The sequence below is a fragment of the Blennius ocellaris genome, assembly GCF_963422515.1.
Source record: "Blennius ocellaris genome assembly, chromosome: 3".
Lineage (NCBI taxonomy): Eukaryota > Metazoa > Chordata > Actinopteri > Blenniiformes > Blenniidae > Blennius > Blennius ocellaris.
In genome coordinates, this window is record NC_137652.1 from 27,539,410 (window position 1) to 27,563,309 (window position 23,900).

Consider the following 23,900-nt stretch of genomic DNA (forward strand, 5'->3'; position numbering starts at 1 on the left):
GTTTTATTTCATTTAAATGAACACTTGATCATCTTTGCTGGTTAAGCACTTATAAACTACAAGATAAGATCTATACAGGGACAGATTGATGCAAATATTAAACAGCACAATTAAGAAAGGTCTTGTTTTAGTTTTATAATGTAAAACTACAATAAGCTTTAAGGATTCATAAGAAAATATCCAAAGTAATCATCGAATTGCTGTGTTTTTACTCGTTTTTCTATTTTTTGCATAGTTTGCTGCTCTGCCTGGACATTTTAATGTCTTTCTTTCTTTCTTTCTTTCACCTCACTGCTTCTCTGGCACTTTGTTTTTGTGGGACTGACTGTAAATGGGCTTTTATAATGCATTTTACTATCGAGCAGTCTCATGACAGTGTACAGAAAAAACCCAACATATGTTCCTAATGTTCTCTTATGTCTTTTTCCTGCCAGAGCAAACTGTACAGCCTGCCAGCCAGCCACGCCAGTCGTGTTTATGAATTACTTATCAGCCACCTACAACTCCACTACAAGAACAAGTACTGTTCCCCTATTGCCTCCAGTATTAGACTCCAGGTAGGAGGAATCAGTCCCCTGTATTTATCCCTGTGTTGCATTTGTGATCCCTCTTCCTCACGCCGACTCGTTTATCTCCCTCGTCCAGGTGTTTGACTTCTTCCTGATGATGCGTGCCGACTCTCTTCATCGACTCGGCGTTCCCAACAAAGACGGAGCCATAAGATTTAGCCCTTATTGCCATTGTGACGCAGGGTGAGGACGTGTGACGCTTCGAAACCCGCCTCTGCCTCGTCACAATTCAGCCGCTCTCCCATAAAAAGTCGACGGCGTCTTCTTTGTTGATTCAGGGAGCCGGAGAAGCGCGTCGGTGAGAAGAAGCTGACGGGCTCAACATCGCCTCCTGCTGGCAGCCCCGCCACTGCTGCGGCTCCGCCCGCCCCGCCCGCTTCAGCAGCATCCATACGCTCAGCCAACCTGCCCTACGCTCCGGCCTTCAGTGTCCTGCTGCAGTGCCTCAAGATGGTACGCGCTTTTAAACAACCAGATCTGAGTCTTACGATTATTAATACAGTGACGAATCTCTATGGAAACATTAGGCGAGAAAAACACAGACGCTTCGGAGATGCATGTTGGAACTGAGTTTTGTGTATTTGTACCTTTAAGGAGAAGTTATCAGGATGGAGCTGTGTTGTGATTCACTTCAAAATGTGAGCACAAACACCTTTAGCAGTGAGCTGATGGACTAACCGGTGCGCTGAGTGCTGCATGTTGTAGACCAGGGGTCGGCAACCCGCGGCTCTTTGGTCCCTCCACTGTGGCTCCTGGAGCCTCCGTCCCACTGCAGCTCATCCTGGAGGGACGTAAGGAGGCAAGGCCACCCAGAGCGCAGTCCCTACAAAGAGTGGTAAAATGTAGGGTCGTGACCGACGCAGCGATGTGACGTCATTACAACAATAATGGATGAAGAACGTAGAATCGCGGCTGCAGGTCATGACAGCGGCTCAACTGGTGTCTGAAGCTGGGAGCTTCCTGTTCCTTTCACAGTAAAAGTGCTGCGCTGCGGAGCGCCGACAGTTCCAGGAGGTTCATTACAGACTTGTTGAGAGTGACGGAACATTCTAGTGAACTACACAACAACTACAGGACATTAAAGACACACCATCACACTCATGGTTCTAACAATCCACATCTCACACATTTATCTTCATTTTAATAATGTGGAGCGATAAAGGAGCTGAGAGCTGCAATGCATTATGGGAGTTTCTGTTTGTCGTGTTTTAAATGTAATTATTGGGGTTATGTTAGGTTTGTAGTGTTGCTAATAATTGTGTTATGTTTTTGTTGCTTCGTTCATGTAGTTTCGTTTATTAGTTGTAAGTTGTCAACCAGCAGTGAAGGTTTAGTGTGTCGTGTCCTCCTGGCATGGTCTTCCTGTGGGACTGTCAAAATAAAATGTGTGCAGCTCTCTGGGTGTTGTGGTCGGTGGGAAACGGGACCAAATGGCTCTTTGAGCATTAAAGGTTGCCGACCCCTGTTATAGATGAAAAAAAACAACCCACATTATCCATTGTTTAGTCAATTCAGCAAACTTTATTTACAGTCTTGGTGAATTACATGCACGTCGCATACTAAAAGAATGGGTTTGTTGCAGGAGACGGACTGGAAGGTGCTGAAGTTGGTCCTTGACAAGCTGCCGTGGACGCTGCAGTACAAAGTGCTGCTGCTCACGTCGCCGTGCAGCTTAGATCTGCTCTGCTCCACCCTCTGCTGCATGGTACTCCACACGTGTGCACCCACCAACTAGTGGCAGTTAGTCGTGTCTACGAATTGCATCCAGTCACCGCGTCTCCTCGTACGTGTGCGCAGGTGACGGATCGCCTGATCTCGGAGCGCTTAAAGAAGATCCCAGAAGGGTTTTCACGCACCGACGTCCAGCTGGCAGTAGTTCCCGTCCTCACGGCGATCACTTCCTACCACAACTATCTGGAACAATCCAGACAGGTACAGATGACAATCTGGAGCAGGAACACAGAGCATGATATGAACTGTTTCCACCCAGTTTCAGGATGTTTTTAAACTTTAAATTTACAGACTGTTGTCAATCCACGAGATCCACATTTGCAGAAAACGGCTGGTTTACTAGTTCCTCTGCAGAGTTCTCGACAAACGTTCTTTTTGTTTGTTATTTTGACCAGAAAATTGAAATATGAATGGCCTATGCTCTAAATTGTCTTAACCAATAGAGCCATTTGTGGATGCTTTATACTGGCATGTAATTGAATCGCCTGTAAATGTGGTCATATATCATCTCTTCATCGAGTAAAACATAAAGTAAATCATGTCAGAATGTGAAAAGTTTCACATTAAGAGCCTTTATCATAATGTGACATGTAACCTGGGAATAATGTTATCAGGTTACTTTTCAAAACTAAGTTATTGCTAAAAATATGAAGTAAAATGTCCAATTCAGTACATCAGAGACAAACAATAATAGACACTCAGATTCTGCACAGCCAATGTGGAGTCACCCGCCTGGGAGAGGAAACACGGTACCAAGACAAACAAGCCTTTCTTGTCCCGAGGCGAAGCGGCAGCACCGAGCCTCCAGTTAACTGGCCGCGAAATTAAATTGTTCCTGTTATTATGTGATAATCTGTGTTTTGCTCTGTGTGCCGGCTTTTTGTGACGAGCACGATTGTGTCTGTGGGAGACTTCAAGCAAACGTTCCAGTTCACTCTAAAGATCCGTTGGCCGACAGCAAATGTTTGATCAACTGGACTCCAGGCTTCCGTTTTAGCTAAAGGTGGCGCAAAGCGCCTCCATGGACCTGAGCCCACCTCTTGTCGTCCCGGCAGAGAGAGCTGGTCCAGTGCCTGGAGACGGGCCTCATCTACCGCTGTGCCAAGCAGTGTGTGGTGGCCCTCACCATGTGCACCGTGGAGATGCCCGACATCATGATCAAGCTCCTGCCGGCGCTCATCGTCAAGCTCACCCACATCTCCGCCACCGTCGCCATGGCATCGCCCATGCTGGAGTTTCTCTCCAGTGAGTGATCGCAGCTTCTTCTTCTTTTTTTCCCCCCAATTTCTCTCTTTGGGAGAGCAAAAGAGTAAGAGAGCTTGTTAATGTGCTGCTTCTTCCACTTTGTTTCACAGCTCTGGTGCGCCTCCCTCACCTGTACGCCAACTTTGTCGCCGAGCAGTACGTCAGTGTGTTCGCCATCTCCCTGCCCTACACCAACCCCTCCAAGTGAGCGCTCGCACTAACCTCTGCTTTTCAGCTGCACAGTGCCTCCCTGGCTGCTGTTTATTTTTCTCCCATTTCTCTCTCAGATTCAACCAGTACATCGTGTCCCTCGCCCACCATGTGATCGCCATGTGGTTCATTCGCTGCAGACTGCCCTTCCGCAAGGACTTTGTTCAGTACATAACCAAGGTACAGCCCAGACTGTCAAATGTGCTAATTGATAGTTTTTCTTCCACCATCGTAAGAAGACAATTATTAACACCATCATCATAGAGAAAACTGTCCAACAAAAACTCCCACATCAGTGTTAATGATGTCTTTTTTTTTTTAACTGTCCTGTATTTTCATAATGACACTTCACACTGGAGCAGTGCTGAAGCAGTAAGAGGAGAATGCCAGTTCTTTCTCCTGGTTAATCAGAGACAAGTGGTGATTTTTAAATTGCGTGATTATGTTTTCAACATGCATTAATAGTAAAAGGTTTTCAAGGAAATGAGTGTGTCACATCTTCTATATCACTGTTTTTTTTTTTGTTTGTTTTTTTTAAAGTCCAAGCTGTCGCCAGCAGGTAGTTTTAGTCTTGTTAAATCCTTAAATATTATTTCTGATGTGTGTTTTTCTTTTATGTTCAGTGTTTTGTTCAGACTGGACCAATATGTTATACATATTTAGGGTTTGAACAAAACCACCTTCATGTTATTCTTGTTTGACTAACATCTCAAGGCTGAAGCTTCAGTTATTGACTAAAAGGCAGTTATTTATTATCGTGTTAATATTGTTCCAAAGATCTGTGCTGATATAAAATAAATGATCAGATATTTCCAGTAGCTAATAGGCTGTGTTCAAGTTTGAAGGTTTTCGTTGGAAACACGAGCAAAGGTGCTCATCCTGTCCTTCAGATTACATTTTTTTGCACATTTCCCCGAGTCCAAATGACTTATAAGAGATTTGACATTTGAAAAGCTTTTTTTTTTTAACCCAGTCTTGGATAAGAAGACTGTGACAGCTACAAACTTTTTAACCGGAAAGACTCTCATGGCCAAATTTGCTCAAATAAGAATAACAGTGTCTCGCATCAGAGTTTTCTGACTGGATGCTTTGGAAAGTATCTCGTCTAAATGAGCCCATCCATAACACTCAATGATCCTTAATGCTCAGATAAAAGGCCCAATTATTTTTGTTTGTAGTTGACTTTTTTCCCTTGGTACGAATTGTTTGACAAGAAACAAACTAAAATAACTTTGACCCCAAATAAAGTGTCAGTGGAGTTAAGAAGTCAGAAACGCTTTAGAACCAGACTGCAGGGGAAAATTAAGAAAACGAGTATAATTGTTTTCCTCTCAAACACTGTCAATGATATAAAAGATAAATATAATTAGTTGTGTTATTTTCTTTTTGGTATATTTGTCCCCCCCCCTATATTATCTCCTCTTGCTTTGCGGTAAAGACGGCAGGGGCCTCGACTAATCCCAGTATTGAATGTGAGTGAAGTTTGTTCACGGGACTCAAAGTCACCTGCCACCTCTTTTTGCTCTCTTTCAGGGTTTACGGTCCAACGTCCTGCTCCCGTTCGACGACGGTCACGAGCAGAGTCCATTTCGAGCGCGAAGCACCAGCCTCAACGAGCGGCCCAAGAGGTAAAGCAGCATGGTCCCTCTGAGCAGAGCGGTGACCTTTGACCCTCCCCCCGCGCAGCACCGTATGCTGCCCGTGTGGAAAGTTGTTGTGTTGGAGGGGTCGCGAGCTGCCAAGTGAGTGAGGGACTCATTCACTGGCACCGCGGCGGGATGGTGACAGTGACTCCTCGCAGGTTGCCATGGTGATCATTAGTCGTACCCTATTCATTTTTTGTGCCATTTTCTTTCTTTCTTTCTTTTTTTTTTTTTAATGTGTGTTCCTTCACCACAATTTTATTTAAAAGAATTTACTTTTCTCATGTTAAAGACACGAGGATCAACACGAAAACCTGGAAAACATGAAGCCAGTTCATTCTTCTTAATGGGATATGGTTTTGTTTTTACACGTTCATATTTCCCAGCTCTTTACCGCCCCTCTATCTATCTCTCTCCCTCTATCTCTCTCTCTCTCTTTCTCTCTGTCTCTCTCTTTCTCTCTCTCTCTCTCTCTCTCCTATCTGACTGCTGTTTATGACCACAGTCACTTTATCTCTACACACACAGAAGTAGACTCACTCTGTTGTTCACACAGAGGCATAAGGACTATTTTTTCTCGGGGTCATTTCCGTTCATGGACGGTGGGAATATTCAGTGTCCACGCCATGGATGTCAGACACGGAGTAGTAACTGACTGAGAAAAACACTGAACCCGTTAGGATGTGGTATACGTTTGATCTCATTGCTCATAGACCGTTTTATGACGTCGACAAAAAGTTTTGTTGCCCACATGCGAGACGTTGCCGTGGCGTCCAGGGACCTCCCCCGTAAGACGGTCCAATCACTGACGAGTCGTGACGCTTAAATAGAAAAGGGTGTCGTAGTCGTAGAACAGTTTGGTGGAGAAAAAGAGGCTTTAGCGGTGCCGCTCAAAAGACAATTGTACATTGAGAGGAAGCTTCCTGTTTGTTTGGGTGGCTGTCCCCAGAATATAGGTGTCTTATTAGCACATTTCTATTTTAAATTCCAATTCCCCTGAAAACACTGGCTAATTTCCCAGAAACCTCCTAAAACCTCTGCTGCTTCAGTAACAAAGCTCCCCATTACAGCTCCTAACTGTGGAAAAGCACCCAGACGTCTGCTAACATGAGCCGCCAGCGGTCGTGGTCGCCCCCCCCCCCCCCCCAGCAGAACGCTCAGTGTGGCACCGTCACGTCCCCGTGCTGCTCGCCGCCTCCTGTGTGGTTGGAGTTCTGCGTGTCGGATCATCTCAGGATCTTTTAGATTAGCCTCGTTAAATAAAGCCGCTTTTCACGTTAAGGACACTCATTCACTTCTCGTCTCATTGCAAAGATGAAATTATTAACAAGACCATATTAAAAAAAAAAAAAAAAAAGCTTTGGTTCAGACTTGCTGAGCTCCAACCATAAAGTTTAATTCGCCATTGTAATTTTATTTTCTTTCTTTTTTCATGTTTTAACTTCTATCATGTAAGGCCTGTGCTGAGTCCCTCCCCCACCGTTCTACTTCTCCCGTGCTGGTCCTCTCGGCTTCACTACGAACCTGCTGTGTGAAATGATGTTTATTTTGTTGCTCTCCTGAATATTTTCTGTGTGTTTTCCTTTCTGAGTAGCAGATGCTGTTTTACCCCCCCACCCCCCTCCGCTGTAGCTTGTCTGTTTTCAGTCGAGTGGATGTTTCCGTGTTTGATCCTTTTTGGTTGAGTCCTCCTTTTCTTTCTCCGCTCTCCTGTGATCTGATTCATGATGTTTCACTGCTGTTAATTTTCACCCTGTTTTGTTTTTTCTTCATTTGACCCCCTCCGCCCTGCGCTGCCTCCTGCCATCGGTGCTGCGTTGTGGTTGTGGTTTTGGGGGGGGTGGGGTGGTCGTGTCATCCTGGATCCTTCCTACATTGCTCCTGGCCCCTCCCTGCTCCCCCTGTGTGACGCCTGTCCCCCCCCCCCCTCCCCCCATCATGGCATTTACCCCCTGGTCACCTGCTCGTGTTGCTCTGGCGCTCGGGTGATGCTTCCTGTTATCCCCTGCTATTCTTTTACGCCGCACCCCCCCCCCCCCCCTCCCCGCGCTCCCAAACCACTGCCACACCCCTGCCGTTACTGCCCAACGCCACCGTAACGCCACCCGGGGGTCCCACCCACCCACACCACCTCGCCACATTTCCCCCCCTCGCCAATTGCCATGGGAACTCGTCTCCGCCCAGTCTGCGGGCGGCAAAAGTGGCCAAGGCGGCGGCAGCAGTAGCCAATAGCAGCAGCTCTCCAGCTAAAGAGCTGAGGGACCTCTCGGCCATGGACGCTTTCCGCTCCCGCAGCATCAGCGTCTCCGAACACGCGGTCCGCAGGTTAGAGAAGAGCCTTCCGGGTAACAAAACAAAAATCCAATAACAACCCGAACACTTTGTTGTCTTCCTCCATGGGATGGTCGATGGGCTGCAGGGTCATTGTCATGCGTTTGGGGTGGTGGGTTGCCGGGGCAACCTGGAGAGGGTGGTGCATGCTGGAGGAAGGGTTTTGGTTTGTTTTGGGCTGCGGTCATCTTGGTGCTGTTTTTTCCCCCTGATTTGCTTTTGCATGCAGTGTTTGTGGAAGACATTGAGGAAAACATCTTGTTCCATATGTTGATGTTTTTCTGTTTGGTTTTGCTCTAACACGGTTTTTGATTTGGTTTTAGCTTCAATTCTGCCTTTGGTTTGATTTTTTTTTATTTTTTTATTCTTTATTCTGTTTTGCTGGGTGGTTTGCTGACTGGTTTTGTTTGGCCTTAACAACAAATGAATGGCAGGAGGGGACTGGTGCAAAGCATGTTACTCATAATGGTTTGATTTTACTTTCTTCACCCAAAAACAACACCAACCTTCATCTTCGCTGCGTCCTCGGCCAGGGACGAGAGGGACAACATCGTCACAAGAGCTTTGTTTGCTTGCTTGACATAATTAGTTTGTTTCCATGTGGCTCCACTCCAAACATCCACTGTGCTGCTATATGACCATGGCAATCTCCTAGTGTGGGATCTTAGGATGAGCTGGGCTGAGGGGAACGTCTGACAGGCTGATCAACAGATTGAAATCACACACTGCTCACCTCATGTGTTTGTGCTTTTATTTTGGTGGCTGTGCTGCATGCAGTAAGTGGCTGACAGTCGCCGATCTAACATCGCAGTTGTCACCATATTTATAGTGTCATGACTCTTTTGCCCAACAGATGGCAATAGAAGTTCAGCACTCCGTACACTTGAAGCTTTTTGGGTTTACTCCCAACAACAAAAACAACTTAATGCATTAAACAACTGCAGTGTGGATCTGTTTAACCAGCTTCTAATGCTAAATGGCTGCAAATCATTTATTTTTTTTTTCTTTGCTTATCAAGAGTTGATTTTGCTAAACAGTTTCCTTTTGAAATCTGCTTTCTGGTGGACATTTATTCCATCTTGAACAGCATGACCATGTTTTCATTGATGTACTTGTAAAAAGCCCAAATCTAGCTTTACAAAAAAAAAAAAAAATGTCCAAATTGTGGAATTCTTAGTTTTGTTCTCATTTGGACTAATTGAAATGAAGAACTCTCGCTACAAGTGGGATCACAAATTGGTAAATGCAGGGTTTTTCATGGTCATGTATGATTTTTTCTTTGGAGTATTTGTTCACTACGCATTAAAGTACAAACGTGTATTGCTCACAGTGGAAGAGGGGTAAGTAAAGAAAATGGCTTGTGTGCTTGTTGGTTGACGTGCTGGGACTTGGTCTGACTGACACTTTTCAAACGAACAACTGGACACTTCAAACCACAGCTGTGTTTTCTGCTTAAAAGCTTTACCTTTGAATTCATTGACACTGTTTGTGTCAACCACCTCAACCCTACCTGGTTGGGTACCGCGCTCCGTCAAGCCAAGGCCGATAAAGTAGGATACAAGATGAATAGATGGTAGGATTTCTCCATAGTGACACACATGAACTCTTCCGACCTCCAGAAATGATTATTCCCAGAAAACTCCTCTATGTAGGTTTTTCCCTTTGGAGCATGTTTACTGATGGACATTTGTTAAATCCCAGAAAGCGCGAGAGTACTTTTTAAAAAAACGATAAGCTATGAGCTTAATTTTAATCCCAGAGCACAGTTCTGATGTATGAAGCCACACATCAGCGTGCTACAGTTCAGTTCAACGTCACTGCAAACTGCAACCTCAATAATAAAGGTAAAGCAATATGTCTTAAACAGCCTTCAACAAAGCCCAACAATATTGTTTTTCTCCTTCCAGGCTTTATGGCGTAGCCGTTGAATTGTATTAGACGAGATTAGATTGCAGTGGAGGCGTGACCCACGAAGAGGCCATTTGGTTCAATATGAATTTTCAGTCGAGATGAATTCCCATCAGTGTCGCACTCTCCTGGCGCCATGCGCCGGCCGGTTCCTCCCAACAGCCCAGCGCGTCGCTCTCCGCTTCTTTGTTTTTTTTGCGGCGTGTTTCTGTTTCCCCCCACTTTGTCTGCCTTGATGAACAGAAGCACTGCGACACTCTGGCCTCGCTTTCAGGGAATAAGAAAGTGATGGCGCTGACTTGTAATGCGTTTTTAACCTAATTTGTTTGGAGAACTCGCAGTACTGGTTCGTAAAGTGTTCCACCTTTCTGTTTAGAGGATGTTTGGTTCACAGCAGCTCCTGCATGGAAATACGTTGCAGAGCACATCCTTTTATCTTCCCACACCAGTTCGCGTTTGCACTTATAGAAATTACAAATCTGGTTTTGCAAACGACGAGGCCTTTCATACCACATCCCAGCATGTATTGCTTGAGAAACTGTGATGGTGCTCTAATGATTTCGCATATACATGTGTGCATGTCTGCTTGTTTTGCATGACGGAGAGTTAGAAACACGAGTGCGATTTAAAATTCACATCCTGCAGTTATTTTTTTTGCCATTTGTGCATCAGGGTTTGCATGTCTGTACATTCAGATGTGCGGTGCTCTCTGCGCCTTCCTCTCGCTCTTCTGCCCCGCTCACTGGTTTGCATTAATCTCCGTCTCCTCCTGCAGGATGCACACCTCCACCACCACCTGCAGTCTGGGGTCTGCAGATGAAAATGCGGTGACTCAGGCAGACGAGGGGCTGAAGACCGTCCACCTGGAGCTCACCGAGACTTGCCTGGACATGATGGCACGATATGTGTTCTCTAATTTCTCCGCACTGCCCAAAAGGTGAGGCGAGAGTTGAGATGAGCATTTTGAGTGTGGACGAGTTGATGGGAGCTGCAGTGACAACACTGGCCTCTGGCGGTCCTCGCAGGTCTCCTATTGCAGAGTTCCTGTTGGCGGGAGGCCGCAGCTTGACCTGGTTGGTGGGCAACAAGCTGGTAACCATAACGACCAGCGGAGGGGTCCGAACACAAGCCCTGCTGGGCCTGGACATGACCGAACGTCTGGGAGGAGGAGGGGAGATGACCAGGTGAGGGGGGGAGGGAGAGAGGGAGAGAGAGAGACACACACACACACACACACACACACACACACACACACACACACACACACACACACACACACACACACACACACACACACTCTCCCTGCATGTTTGTCCTGAACTTAGTTTTAATCATTTTAAACCACATCAATAATTCTTTGACTTTTCAGTCAATATGTTTGTTCATGCAATTATTTCCTGTCCATTTTTAGAACCAATCTGGAGACCTATTTTCATTCCTTGGCTTTTAATCAAGCCAGAGATTTAATTTGAATTTACATTTTTATTCACATTTTTTATTCAAATGTTAATTTAAATGTAAATATATTTTTTTAAAATTTAGTTTAGTTTTTTAATTTAATTGTATTAATTGCACCTCTGTTTTTAGATTTTGTCTATTTGTGTACAGCACTTTGGCTCAGCGGTGGTCGTTTTTAAAGTGCCCTAGAAATAAAGTTGAGTTGAGTATATCTGGATCAGGTTTGAGAAAATACTTCAGATTACCACTTAACATAATGATCTGGCATTTGACAACTTTTCCATTGATGCCTGACTCACATTCAAACCACTTTCCTTTTCCTCTCTCTGGGGTGTTGTGATGTAAACACATCAAGGTAAACAAGGCGAAGGCGAAGTCACTGTAACACACTGACAGTTTCTTCCCCACTGTTATTTTTGCTCAACACAATCTACTCAATCCTTGGTAATGCGATAAACGCATTATAATGCAGTTTAGCTGATCACATTTGACATTTAAAGCATCAGTTAATGCCGGCCAATCAGAAAGTTTCCCTTTACCAACCCTTGAGGTGTCGAGGTTGGCTGAATAAACATGTTTACACTAACCCTGCACCCACCAAGGCTGTTAAAGCGCTTTGAGGACTGATTACATGGTGGAAAAGCTCTAAATAAGTGAGATCCGTTTACCATAATTGACTAAATTGAAACGCAGTCAAAGATTAAATGATTGAAGTTTCCGCCTGTTGACATTTAAAGAACTGAGACTTCATGGTTGTTTCATTGCAAAAATGCAACATCTAATAACAGTCTTCACTGCATATAGGTTGGATGTCAGCTGGTCAGCAGAGGCTGTGATTCTTGATTTTGAAAAGTGTTTCCTAATCAAACATCCAGAAATTAAACATGTTTAGACTGAAAAACTCCTTTTCAAATGTATCATTTAGTTGTTTTTTGTCTGTGTCGACACTTTGAGTGTGTAAATCAATCTGCATATGGGTGAAGTTTATCCTCTGTTCTGTGTTTAATTCTCTCGTGGGAAATATGTGTTTATTTTCTAACGTACAGAAAACTCGCCAGTAGTTTTAGAAAATGGCGTGACGACGATTTTCACTCATTTGCGAGGAAATAACAGACGTATGGACAGAAAGTTTCGATCTATTCTGCTTTTATTTTCCACACAAACTGCATCACTTTGTTAATTAGTCTTTCGCCTGCGTGTTTCATGTCCCTCTGTCGATTGGTAGCTTTCACTTTTCCACACATAAGAGGTGACAAGAGTGTCACATTTTCTTGAAACTTGAGTTAAAATCTCAGGAGTTCTTCATTTTTTTATTTGTAAAAGGTTTTTTTTTTTGTTAATATACACACACACATATATATATATATATATCTATCTCGTTGTGTACCAAGTTCTATTCTACGAAGACAGTGAGGTGAACTTGAGGCTCTGTTGCAGGTCAGATCCATCACTTCACACCCGGATGACCAAAGAGGCTCCGGCCAAACTGGAGTCTCAGTCCAGCCAGCAGCACAGCAGAGCCACACGCATACGAGTTCGCTCCATGTCAGGTAACAAATCTTGTGTTGGGCTTCGTGTGCTTCTGCAAATGTGATCTCATCATGCAGTTTTAGTCCTCCCGCAGCCGTGATTCTTATTTTGTCCGGTGATCTACAGACACATGGTGACGTTTGGGGCCCAATTCTGCTTTTATCTATAGTGAGAATTTAAGATGAAGTGTGATTGTGTATTGATGGATCCGTGTTTCCGTGTTTTCCTGTGACTTATACAAATGACGTGGCTAATTTATGGATTTTTAACGGGTTTCATGCCACCAGATTCCTCTTCCGCCGGTCTGCACGCCCTAAAAGTGATATTTCTGCTCTCCGTGACCTCGTCTCCTGACGATTTCCGTGGTCCGGAACTCCGGCAGCCGACGATGAGGTTGATGATTGTTGACGTCCTCCTCTAATTCTCTAACTCGGTGTCCCAGGAGGCCACGCTCTACGTGCCGGCCCCGCTCAGAGTCTCAGTCCTCTGGTGTCGCCCTCCGAGGGCGAGCTAGCCGCTCCCCTTTCCCCCTCCACCGGACCCTCCCTGGACAGCCTGGGCCCGCCATCGTCCTCCTCTGCCAACCCGTCGGCCCCTCCGCCGCTCAAAGACAACCCCAGCCTGGCGGAGTTTGTCCCCATGCTCACTCAAGGCTGGGCAGAAATCTTCATCCGCAGACCGTCGGGTACGAGCCCAGCGCTGCTGCAACGCTAACAAATCTCAATGACTTTATTCTTAAAGATTCAAGTCTGTAATAGAATCTTTGTTACTACATTACAGCTTTAGACAGCACTACATCAGGTTATTGACTAAAACCCACCCTAAAATAGATTTTTTCTCCTCCTGGGACTTTGTTGTACGTTAAAGTTTGGCGGGTTTTTAAAGTGATTTTTACATTGAATTGTACATAATGGGCGCTATTCATCAACAGAAAAATACCAAGACCTATAACTTGTGCGAAAAGAAATGTGCAGACGGGTTGACTATGCTGTATTCCCCCCCCCCCCCTGTTGGTCGGGTCTGTCCCGCCACCACAGGAAACACGAGCTGGCTGATGTGTCTGGAGAACCCTCCCAGTCCCTTCTCCTCCGAGCTGGGCAACATGCCGCTGCAGGAGCTCTCCACTGTCCTGATGGCCATGGAGGGAGTGAAGGAGCCGCCGGCCCAGACGGCCAGCGCCCCCGCCAGTACGGCGGCCCCGGCACCGGCGCCCATGTCGGACACCCTGACCCAGACGCACGGCGGCACAAAGGCCCACCACATTCAGCGCTCCAACACCGGTGAGTGTGAGGAAAGTCTCTCTGTGCTGATCCTGTAACTGATGGAGGCAGGAGAGGTATTTACTTCAGCAGCGTGTTGTTCATAAAAGCAGCAGAGCCTGAATACTGAGCGACACGCCAGAGAATCCACATTGACTAATACATTTAATATTGTGCATGAATACGCCTCTTCGGTCCCCCTGACTGCTCTCCTGTGGTCCCGTTTAATGGACTGAGCTAAATGCCAGTAAATACTTGATTTGAACCTGAAGGTGATCAATAAACCAGCTTGGAGTCCCGCAGGTCAGTGGTTGTTAAATATCACTGCTTTGACAACCTCATGTTATGAATATTTCAGTTTTTCCCCTCCATTGAAGCCTTCTGTCATGTGCTTTTGTTCATCGTCTCCCCTGTTCTGGGCTTTCCTTTCCTCCACTTCGTCTTCATTGACCTCCTTCGCTCATCTTTTTTATAGCCTCTCGATTCCAAGCTCGTTCTTTTTTCTTTGTCATGGCCTTTTAAAAGTTTTTTTTTTTTTTCCCTCCTCCTTTGGTCTGATTGGTTTCTTTCCATGTTTCCTCATTCTCACCGCCATGCTGGTTTGTGATTGGCTGCGGGGTGTCCTCTGGCATCCCTGCCTCCAGTGTGTGGCTCTCTCTGGTCTCTGGGTCTGGGCAATGCCCCCTCAGGCCCCCCAGCCCCTGGCAGGTTGCACAGGAGCATTTCCTGGGCAGGTACCGTCCCCCACAAGTGTGACCCCCCCCCCCCCCCCCCCCCCCCTCCTGTCCCCAACATCTCCCTCCAGTCCGAAAACTCCTGGTGCAGTATATTTCTAATCACTTGTACAATAGAGCGGTCTGGAAGCACAAACATAAAGAAGGGGTTCAATCATTTCTCATCGCTATTTGTTGGCATTCGCCGATATGTGTGGAGAATATCTCCATCAGAGTTAAAAAAATAAAGTTTCCTGCAACGCAACACACTTGATGGAAAAATATTTCATTTCTATTTAAAGGACAGCCATCAAAGTTAACTATCAGACTATCTGAAGGTAGTGTGTGCAATAATGTTTGTCAAAAAAACCCAAAGACAATCTACCCAGCGAGCCACAGCCTGAACAGTCTTGTAATACCACTTCCCACCACAAGATGGTGCATTGAGTCACTGTACCATTTCTCTGCAGAAGCAGCAGAAATAGTTTGTATCCGGCACTGAAGCCTTTGGTAACAACTAACAGCAAAGTACTGAGACTTTGAGGAACAGGGACTCATTACTGCCACCTGGTGCACACATGAGGCTTTACTTGTATCGTACAAACTGTACTTTTAATGAGAGAATCCAATCTTTTTTTCATGCAGCCTGCCTCACCCTGCACACTCAGACGATCACAGAAGTGTGCCAAGACCTGCTGCTTCATTCTTGAATATTGTGCAAGTGAAGAGATTCAGTGTTTCTGCTCGTCGGTCTTCTTTTAACACAAGAGGGAAGCGTCTTTCTGACTGATCATAATAATGTGTCTGCACTCGGATCAACCCGTCTCCTAAACGTAAACCGACCTCAAAGGTCGTCTTTTCTTACCGTTCCTCTTTTTGAAATATACTCCCAGGTCGACCTTTAACCTCCGCCCCTCTGATGTTGTCAACAGGAAAGCCCAGACCTCATCCAAGTGAAAAAGGCTTCCTTGCTTTACTGGTCGGCCAGTAGAGCCATGAAGACGTTTTCACGATCAGTAGTAAAGTCTTTTGCGCTTCTTCCTCTCGGTGTGACGAGGGGAAGTTGTTTGGGAGGTGCGGGGCTGGAGGGCCTGGTCTGGGCTGCTGTTGCAGTCGCTGGGATGTGTTTGGGCTTCGATAACCAACAAGCCAAACCCAACCGCTGCATGTGTGTAGATGGAGGTGGAGTTAGATGAAGCATCGACCTCTTCATGTCTCTGATCTTTGTCACCGTAGACTGGAGCCGCTGTCGCCGGTAGCGTCGTAAACTTCTCTTGTCCTGTGTGTCTCCATGTGTTGATCTGTGCCGATGCATCTCTTCCTTCATTCAAATATCGTGTCTGACTCGTGCTTGTCGAAAGAATGGAGGTGATGTTTTGATGGTAAATGAGGCACTAACAACTTGTTGATCTGCGTCTGACTCTGTGTGCTGATTGCGTGACTAACGGTGGAAGGCGAGGTGGCGGCGTCGCTGCGCTGACCTGATGGCCGCTGTGCTCTGCTGCAGACTCCGCGGTGGTGCCGGAGGAAGGCTCGGGCGCCAAGGCCCAGACGCCGCCCGACTGGCTGGAGAGCGAAGAGTTTGAGCCCCTGACCTCTGACCCGATCTTCATTTCAGCGGACAAGTTCACAAAGACTCCGCCCCCGGGGACACTCAGCAGGGTGCGTAACCCGGCGCCGTCCGTTAGCATCGGCAGTTTGCAGGATTTCTCTGTGTCTCTATTTGTCCCTGAAATGAACTCCTGCCACTTTCACCGGCGTTCAGACGCTCCCTTTTCTTCACATTTGTAATTTTGTGCTCATTTCTTTTGGAGTTTTAAAGGAAGTCGTAGTCGCAGCACTGATGAAACAAACAAAATCGCTCATTGTTGATTTAGTTCTTCTCTGCGACTTTCAGTCCTCGTCCACCTCCAGTCAAGATGACGAGAAGTCCACCCTGGAGGAAGTGAGCGAGGGCGCCATCCCCATCGACCAGCCCACTCTGGGACCCTCCACGCCGGGCAGCCAGGGGCCTGAACTGCCCTTCCAGACCCACAGTCAGTCGCAGGGTCACAGTCTCAACAAGTCCAGCTCCTCTCCAGAGCTGCAGACTTTACCTGAGGCCTTCACCAAGGCCGCCATGGAGTCGGAGTCGGAGCTGGCAGACGCGCCACGACCCAGAGCGCCATCTGATGGCAAGACTCAGACTCAGACTCAGACTCAGACTCAGGCGCAGGTTCAGGCGCAGGTTCAGCCTCAGACTCAGACTCAGACTCAGGTTCAGCCTCAGACTCAGACTCAGACTCAGAGTCATGTTGACAAAGACAAAGTGGATGGCGGCACGGCGGCGGACGTCGGGGCTCAGAGTCAAGCCACCGAAGGCCCGAGCGTGGCGCCGTCTCAGGGCGGAGCAGCAGTGATGAGGTTGTCGTTCCCAGCGGCGCCAGCGCAGCCTGGACCCATCTCCCCCAGCGGGGGCCACCGCCCCCGGGGCCACACCATCTCGGTGTCGGCCCCCTCCTCCAGGAGGGAGCGGAGGACGGACAGGGACTCCTACCACAGCCGGCCTGGTCCCAGCAACACAGAGAAGCTTTCGGGACTGAGCCCCAGGTACTTCACACAGGAAACCTCCGCAGCATTGTCTCAACTCGCCCATGGCGAGATGCACATCGCCGCCCGCCGGAGAAACATTTAGAATCCAAATGCAGATTGTATAAAGTGACCAAAGTCGCACTGTTTCAAAATGTAGGTGTCACTTATGTAGTTAAGCTGTTCTTATTTTTATGCATCACATTTTGAAAGAAATAGTTGTTTAATTATCTTGTGTTTTAAATGCCACCTCTCTTATCTTTTTTATTGTAGCTTTGTTTTTCTACAACTCTACCACTCGCCTTTCTTTGGAAATGAGGCCAACAAGCCGCTGCTGCTGCCCAAAACCCAGGTGAGCCGACCTGGAAGCTGCCAAGGAATCTCCGGTTTGCTGGACTCCCACTTTTCTCCATGACGCGTCACCCTGCATCCCAACGCTCCGTCCACTTCCAACAAGGTTTAGATGTTGTGATCCGCTGCAGGTGATTGACCGGGCGGTGAAGGTTCTGGACCAGATGCCCCCTTATGACACCCACAAGATCGGCGTGGTGTTTGTGGGCGCCGGTCAGGTGAGCGCTCGCTCCCCCGCGACAGACCGTGGCGTCGGCTGCCTGGCCTCACGCCCCCGCCCCCCCCCCCTCTCCGCTCTGCTCAGGTGAACAACGAGGTCGCCATCCTGTCCAACGAGTACGGCTCCAACCGCTACGCCTCCTTCCTGACGGGCCTCGGCAAATTGATCCACCTGAAGGACTGCGACCCCGACCAGATCTTCCTGGGGGGGCTGGACCAGTACGGAGACGACGGGGAGTTCACCTACTGTTGGCACGACGACATCATGCAGGGTCAGTGCGCGGCAGCCGAGCGGAAACGCGTCGGGATCTGCTCGTTTCTCGCTTTTTGTTTTTTTTCCTTAATGAAAGTGTCTCTGCAGCCATTTTCCACATCGCCACACTGATGCCCAACAGGGAGAGCGACAAGGGCTGCTGCAACAAGAAGCGACACATCGGAAACGATTTTGTGATGGTGGTGTACAATGACTCTGGAGAGGAGTACAACCTCGGCACTATAAAGGTACACACACACACACACAGAAATCCACAGGCTTCACCGTGTCAGTTAATGCACCGTCTTTTCTTTTCGACTCCTTTAGGGTCAATTTAACTTTGTAGAAGTCATTATTAAACCTCTGGATTATGAATGTAACCTCGTTACCCTCCAGTGCCGCAAAGGTGAGCTCATCACTGTCTGTTGTTTTTTTTTTCAAATCGCCCAGCTCAGTGTTGTCAGTCGTCAATTCATCTTCATTTCCTCTCTGGCTCGTTTCAGACCTTGAGGGCTTAGTCGACACGACGGTGGCCAAGATAGTTTCAGATCGCAACCTTCCGCTGTTAGTGAGGCAAATGGCTCTGCATGCCAATGTAAGTTTGGCTTTTTAGTTCTTTTCTCTTTGTTTGCCTGTCTCGCGTATTCCCAGCTGCACTCGCGAGAACGTGCCTCACCTCTCCGCCTCTCCTCAGATGGCTTCTTTGGTGCATCAGTACAGAGCAAACCCTTCCGACGCGTACGCCTCCAAGTGGCTGGCGAGGCTACGGCACATCAAACGGATCCGGACCAGAGTAAGACGAACGTTCAACCCACACTGTCTGGTCGTCGTCGTGAGTTCTAAACTTGATCACGCCTCCTGTCCTCTTGGTCTCAGGCTCAAGAAGACATTCAGTCCCGTTCCACTCCGGGCATCTCGCTGACTCAAGGCCACTCGCAGCAGAACAAGTCGTTTCAGCAGAGCTCTCCAGCACCGAACCCCGAGACCTCCGGGCAGAGGAAAAGACTTGTGTCTACTGTGGACGACTTCACAGACTTCGTTTGATTACACTTCTCGGCCTGGCTGACACACACACACACACACACCATGGCTGTGTTCGTGTGAAAATGTGTGTCTGTAATAAAAAGCTGATGGAAGGGAAAAAAAAAAAAGGTTTGCAGTGTGAGGTTTTGGGTTTTTATTACAAGACTTAAAACCAAAACGCTGTTTGGTTCGGTTTAAATCACCTATAGAATTTATTATTTCTCAGAAATCTACTAGTCGACTGTAAGAACGTGGCTGCAGAGACGAGCTGACGGTGAATCATCCCACAAACCCACAACTCTGCTGGGTTTTATTGAGTTTCGGCTCATTGACCGTCCAGATTTGAGCTCAGCCTCGGGGTGTTTTCAGCAGCTGCAAGATTGTTTTCAGGAAAACACTCATTGAAGATTGTCTTTTTTTTTTTTAATTGGCAAAACAATCTTTTCAAAAATTGTCTGATGACTTGAGAATTTAACACCCATCTTGAATAACACTTTTAGTCTCGCACAGTCTGACATCAGACCAAATGCAAAAAGACGATTACACACTTTAATGTTCACACCCAATTTGTAGTTGTCAATTAACCCCCAACACATATTTTCGGTCTGACGGACGGAACTGAAGCTTTGATTCAAAGTGGATTTTCTCGTTGCGATCCGAGGACACCGTCCTGCGTCGACCTCGATTCTTCCGAAAGACGAATCTGCAGAAGAGTTCATGACTGAAGCGCCTTTCTCTTTTCACTCATTCTGGCTTTGACAATAAACCATTTCGTCATGCAGAGTTCAGCTGTCAAACCCTTTATTTGACTTTGTCAAGTGCAAAAGCAGGAGAAGTGCTACAACTGCAAAATGCAAATGAATACAAAAAAAAAAAAAAGCTTTGCATGTTCTCAAACCTGGAACGCTGCTTTAATAACAACAACAACGGAAGACTGGGACGCGACACAGCAGGAGTGGAAGGTCAGCGGGCAGAGGTTTCAGACTGGCTTGGGAATGTCTGAGATTAAATAGAGGGATGAGCTTTGGCTGTACTGCTTCAGTCAGACCAGAGAAATGTAAAAAAATAATAAGTTTGGAGTTTGCAACACCAGTGCTTGACCGATCCACGTGTCGCCGCCGCCGCAGCATCAACAATACTGATTATGGAAGCAAAATATATACATCATAAAGCACCAAAATATACAAAAAATATACACAAACAATAAAATGGGTCCGTTTCATCTCAAACTTCTGCAGAAATAGAGAAACAAAAAAAAGAGGGTGTATGGTGTGGGCATGTCGCTCTGAAGTCGCGGCTTCATGTGGAAAAACAAAGTCAAAGGACGAGAACGAACCTCACGTGCCATTTGGTACCAATTCTTCATATTTAGCCACAAAACGAGAAGCCAGCGTGATGCAAATGGTCGAGGAAAGGAAGGAAAAAGCAGGGTGAGTGAATAATGTGTCGTTTAAACGACTGGTTTTTAAACATTTTGCACCCAGTTTTGGTTTTCCTGGACGTCTCGCCAGGTTTGAAGGAAAGGGTGGGTTCCCTGAGATCTGCCCGCTGGACGCAGAAGTGTGCATGTTGGTCAATAAGACAAAAAAAAAAAAAACATTACAAAAAGGGCACACAAAAGTACAATCAGCTGCGAGCTACTGCTTCAATACTGTGAGAATAATTACTAGGAGGATTTAAACGATACAAACTTGACACACGAGTTAAATACGGTGTTGGATATCAGCTCCATTGAAAAAAAAATAAAAAAATAAAGTGCAAGTACAAAATGATGGAAGGAATTACTTGGCATGGTAGAACGCACGATGCATAAATGATACAAAAGCTTTGGCAACGTTTATGATCACGGTACAGTATGAAGTGAAGCTTTTCTTGAAGGGTCTGGATACCAAGCTTATAATTACTTTACGCCACACCTCATTAAAACAAAACAAAACAATCTACATCGGAACAAAAGTGCTTGTGAACGCCTCCTTTTTCAAACAACAACAACAAAGAAAAAAAAAAAAACCCCATCTAAACATCAGGAGAGACACTCGGACGTCTTTATAGCTTGATAATGGGAGAACTAAATATTCAGTACTGTGGGACTTGGAGGGAAACTCCTTCCTGGTTTCTTTACCTCTGAGCTTCTTTCTGCTCTCCAACCACTTCAATCTTTGTCTCCTCACCTCTCCAGCCTGCCCCGAGTGGCTGCGACCATCCCACTTGATAGAAAACACAGTGAGGAAGTGTCAGGAAGGCATCTGAAGGAATTGACTGCTCCTGAAGAACAGAACCCACAAACGAGGCCGAGGTGGTTGAACACAAGGCCACACACTCCTCCACCCACCACACCACCATGAACTCCATCAAGTCCTTCAGCCACAGACAGTCTGGAGTCGCTTCTTGGACACGTTTCGAACCTCCCTGCAGAGTTCCTATTACAAAAACCTGTGCGAGTGCACCGAGAAGAAATGTTCCCGTTCAAGAGATCCCCGATTATTCGACTCGCTTCTTTTGGTCGAGAGAAAAACGTTTTTCTTCGTTTGGAGCATTTCTTCATAACTGCCTGAAACTTTCTACACAGTACTGTATAATATATGTAGGCATGGGTGGATTTACAACACATTGGAATTTGCTGACGTGACTTTCAGTGTACTATGTGGCTATCCATTGATGTGTGTGTGTGTGTGTGTGTGTGTGCGTATAATCTGTGAGCACCTGCATGCAAATTTAGTTTAAAAAAACAAACCACGACTAAGACAGGGTGCGACTACCCACGGCGACTACAAAATAAAATAAAACGACACATAAACATTAACAACGTAACTGAGAAATCAACCGCCCCCCCCCCCCCCCCCCCCCACTAAAAAGACGAATTGCATATTCTGCTTTCAGTTCCTCGTGTCCTCTGGTGAGCACGCGTCTGTGCTCCTGTCAAAACCCCGTGTGACCTCCAGGGTCACACAACAAGGTCCGTTTGCTTTCAGGAGGGGAAACTAAAGAACCATTTCTTGGTTTTAATTCCCCCCCTAAACCAGCTCAGTCACTCTGTGGCGACCAGCACCTCCTTTATATGAGAACTGAGTTGGTATTTGGACGGTTTCACAACTTATAAACCTGCAAAGACAAGCTGATGCTCCTGCTTCTTTCTTGGACTTGCCTCAGTCCCCATGTCTTTCTTTGGGGGTTTGGAGAGGAGCCTCTGGGGACAGAACCAGCTGCCCCCGTCCTCCGCCTCCTCTCGTCCTCAACCCAGCTTCCTGTTTCCACCTTCCCTCTCTCCTCCGTTCACCCCCCCCCCCCCCCCCCCCCCCCCCTTAAGTCGGGTGCACCTTGTTTTTGAGAGGCGGCGGTTTGCGTTTCCTCTTGCGTGTTGGGATGGTGGTTGTGTGGGCGGGGTGGTTGAAGAGGCTGGAGGAAGAGAGGCTCTCCCTCTCTGTGGGAGGATCCCAGTCCCGGGTGACGGGCGGAGCGCCGGGGGCGGAGGGGAGGGACGGGGTGGGGGCGCGGGTGTTGGTTTTCGGGGGCAGGTTGTGGGGAGAGAGAGTATTTGCTGAAAGCGGAAGGGAAAGCTCGGGCGCCGGTGTGGATGACGACTGAGGGGCGGGCGGATGTACGGAGGCAGAAGCAGGTCGGGGCTTTACAAACGGCACGGGTGTGGCGACGGGGGTCTTTTTGGCAGAGGTGCCCCCACGTTCTTTAGGAAGCTCACCCTTCTCAGTCTTTTTACTCCTCCGGCCTCCTTTTGGCTTTTCTTTGCCTCCCTTTCGATCTTTTGAGTCTTTGCTCTCACTCTTGCTCCTCTGTCGCCCCTCACTCGGACCCGTCGGTGCCTCGTCGCCCCGCTCCCTCCCCCTGCGCCTCCGCTTCCTCTGGGCTCGCTCCAGTCTGCACTCCACGTGGTAAAGGTCCTCCGTGGCCCCGGTGACGCGGTCCAGCTGCTGCAGCAGGGCGTCCAGCGTGGGCAGCAGCCTCCTCAGAGAGGCTTCCGTCTCGGCCCGCTCCCTCCAGCTGCTCCCCCCCACCACCACGCCCGGGCCCAGCCCCAGGCCCAGCCCCAGGCCCAGGCCCAGGCCGATCCCCGGAGCCTCCGTCAGGCTGCAGGGGCTGGAGGACGCCGGGCGCCACGAGGCTTCGGAGCCGGCGTCAACGCTGTCCGGGGTGGGCGGCGAGTCCGGGCTGTCCAGCGGCGGCAGGCAGAGCGACTTGCAGTCGCTGGTGGAGGACGAACGGGACGGCGGCAGCTCCATGCCTTCAAATCGCACTTTGTGACGAAACTACAAAGAAATAAAAAAAAAAAAAATGAACCAAAGAAGATTGTTTGAGGAAAAACTGTACAGATATTGACATTTCCTCATTATATTCCACTGTATGTAAGGAAATGGTCCCACGTTTCATCGTGTCCTTTTTAAAAGGTGAATGTAGGCGTCCAGGTTGGAGGCCCTTCTATTTGCACGTCACCCCCCTACAATGTGACTCGTCTCCGGGGAACGGCTCAAGCTCCTTTTTAGCCTAAGTTGAATAAAGTGGTTTAACCCTGGAGGGAAAGACGGTCCATTTGTGAACAGGACTATTTTTGTTTGTTCGTGTTTTCACGAATCATTGCTCCATTTTAAATCGAGTTGTTTTTATTACTTGCTTCATTTTATAGCATTTAAATCCTGCATGATAATATTGTTTGTTGTTCACGACCAACATTTGATTTGCTTTTTTAATTTCAATCATGTTTCAAGTCCTGATTTCTTCCTGAAAAAGGACGTTTGTTTCGGTTGTTTTTTTTTTCTTCTTCTGTTTCATTTAAACGTTAAGTGCCACGAGATGGTCATGTTGTATTTGGCACGACAGAAATAAAATATACTGGACTTTAAATACACATTTTTTGTGTCAACTGCAGCGCTATCTTT

At 47.3% G+C, this 23,900-nt stretch overlaps 2 protein-coding genes across 5 annotated transcripts in view; one reads left to right on the forward strand and one right to left on the reverse strand.

The window, feature by feature from the left end:
• Positions 1-21,810, forward strand: part of tsc2 (TSC complex subunit 2) — a 29,116-nt gene extending 7,306 nt beyond the window's left edge. Inside the window, exons 17-42 of one of the 4 annotated variants that reach the window (XM_080520331.1) lie at positions 435-557; positions 646-752; positions 848-1,022; positions 2,152-2,274; positions 2,367-2,501; positions 3,356-3,545; positions 3,656-3,749; positions 3,833-3,935; positions 5,289-5,383; positions 7,583-7,723; positions 10,413-10,574; positions 10,663-10,821; positions 12,533-12,645; positions 13,068-13,310; positions 13,663-13,905; positions 14,529-14,618; positions 16,105-16,259; positions 16,495-17,186; positions 17,439-17,517; positions 17,648-17,734; positions 17,821-18,007; positions 18,097-18,236; positions 18,316-18,394; positions 18,492-18,583; positions 18,683-18,781; positions 18,865-21,810. In XM_080520331.1, the coding sequence (XP_080376457.1) occupies positions 435-557; positions 646-752; positions 848-1,022; positions 2,152-2,274; positions 2,367-2,501; positions 3,356-3,545; positions 3,656-3,749; positions 3,833-3,935; positions 5,289-5,383; positions 7,583-7,723; positions 10,413-10,574; positions 10,663-10,821; positions 12,533-12,645; positions 13,068-13,310; positions 13,663-13,905; positions 14,529-14,618; positions 16,105-16,259; positions 16,495-17,186; positions 17,439-17,517; positions 17,648-17,734; positions 17,821-18,007; positions 18,097-18,236; positions 18,316-18,394; positions 18,492-18,583; positions 18,683-18,781; positions 18,865-19,032 (4,074 nt within the window). In that variant the 3' untranslated portion in view covers positions 19,033-21,810. The remainder of the gene's footprint in view (positions 1-434; positions 558-645; positions 753-847; positions 1,023-2,151; positions 2,275-2,366; positions 2,502-3,355; positions 3,546-3,655; positions 3,750-3,832; positions 3,936-5,288; positions 5,384-7,582; positions 7,724-10,412; positions 10,575-10,662; positions 10,822-12,532; positions 12,646-13,067; positions 13,311-13,662; positions 13,906-14,528; positions 14,619-16,104; positions 16,260-16,494; positions 17,187-17,438; positions 17,518-17,647; positions 17,735-17,820; positions 18,008-18,096; positions 18,237-18,315; positions 18,395-18,491; positions 18,584-18,682; positions 18,782-18,864) is intronic. The other 3 variants (XM_080520333.1, XM_080520332.1, XM_080520334.1) reach the window with 3 other exon arrangements.
• The window catches only part of pkd1a (polycystic kidney disease 1a), a 75,424-nt gene continuing 71,314 nt past the window's right edge, over positions 19,791-23,900 (reverse strand). Inside the window, exon 56 of the mRNA XM_080520335.1 lies at positions 19,791-23,273. Within this exon, the coding sequence (XP_080376461.1) occupies positions 22,314-23,273 (960 nt within the window). The 3' untranslated portion in view covers positions 19,791-22,313. The remainder of the gene's footprint in view (positions 23,274-23,900) is intronic.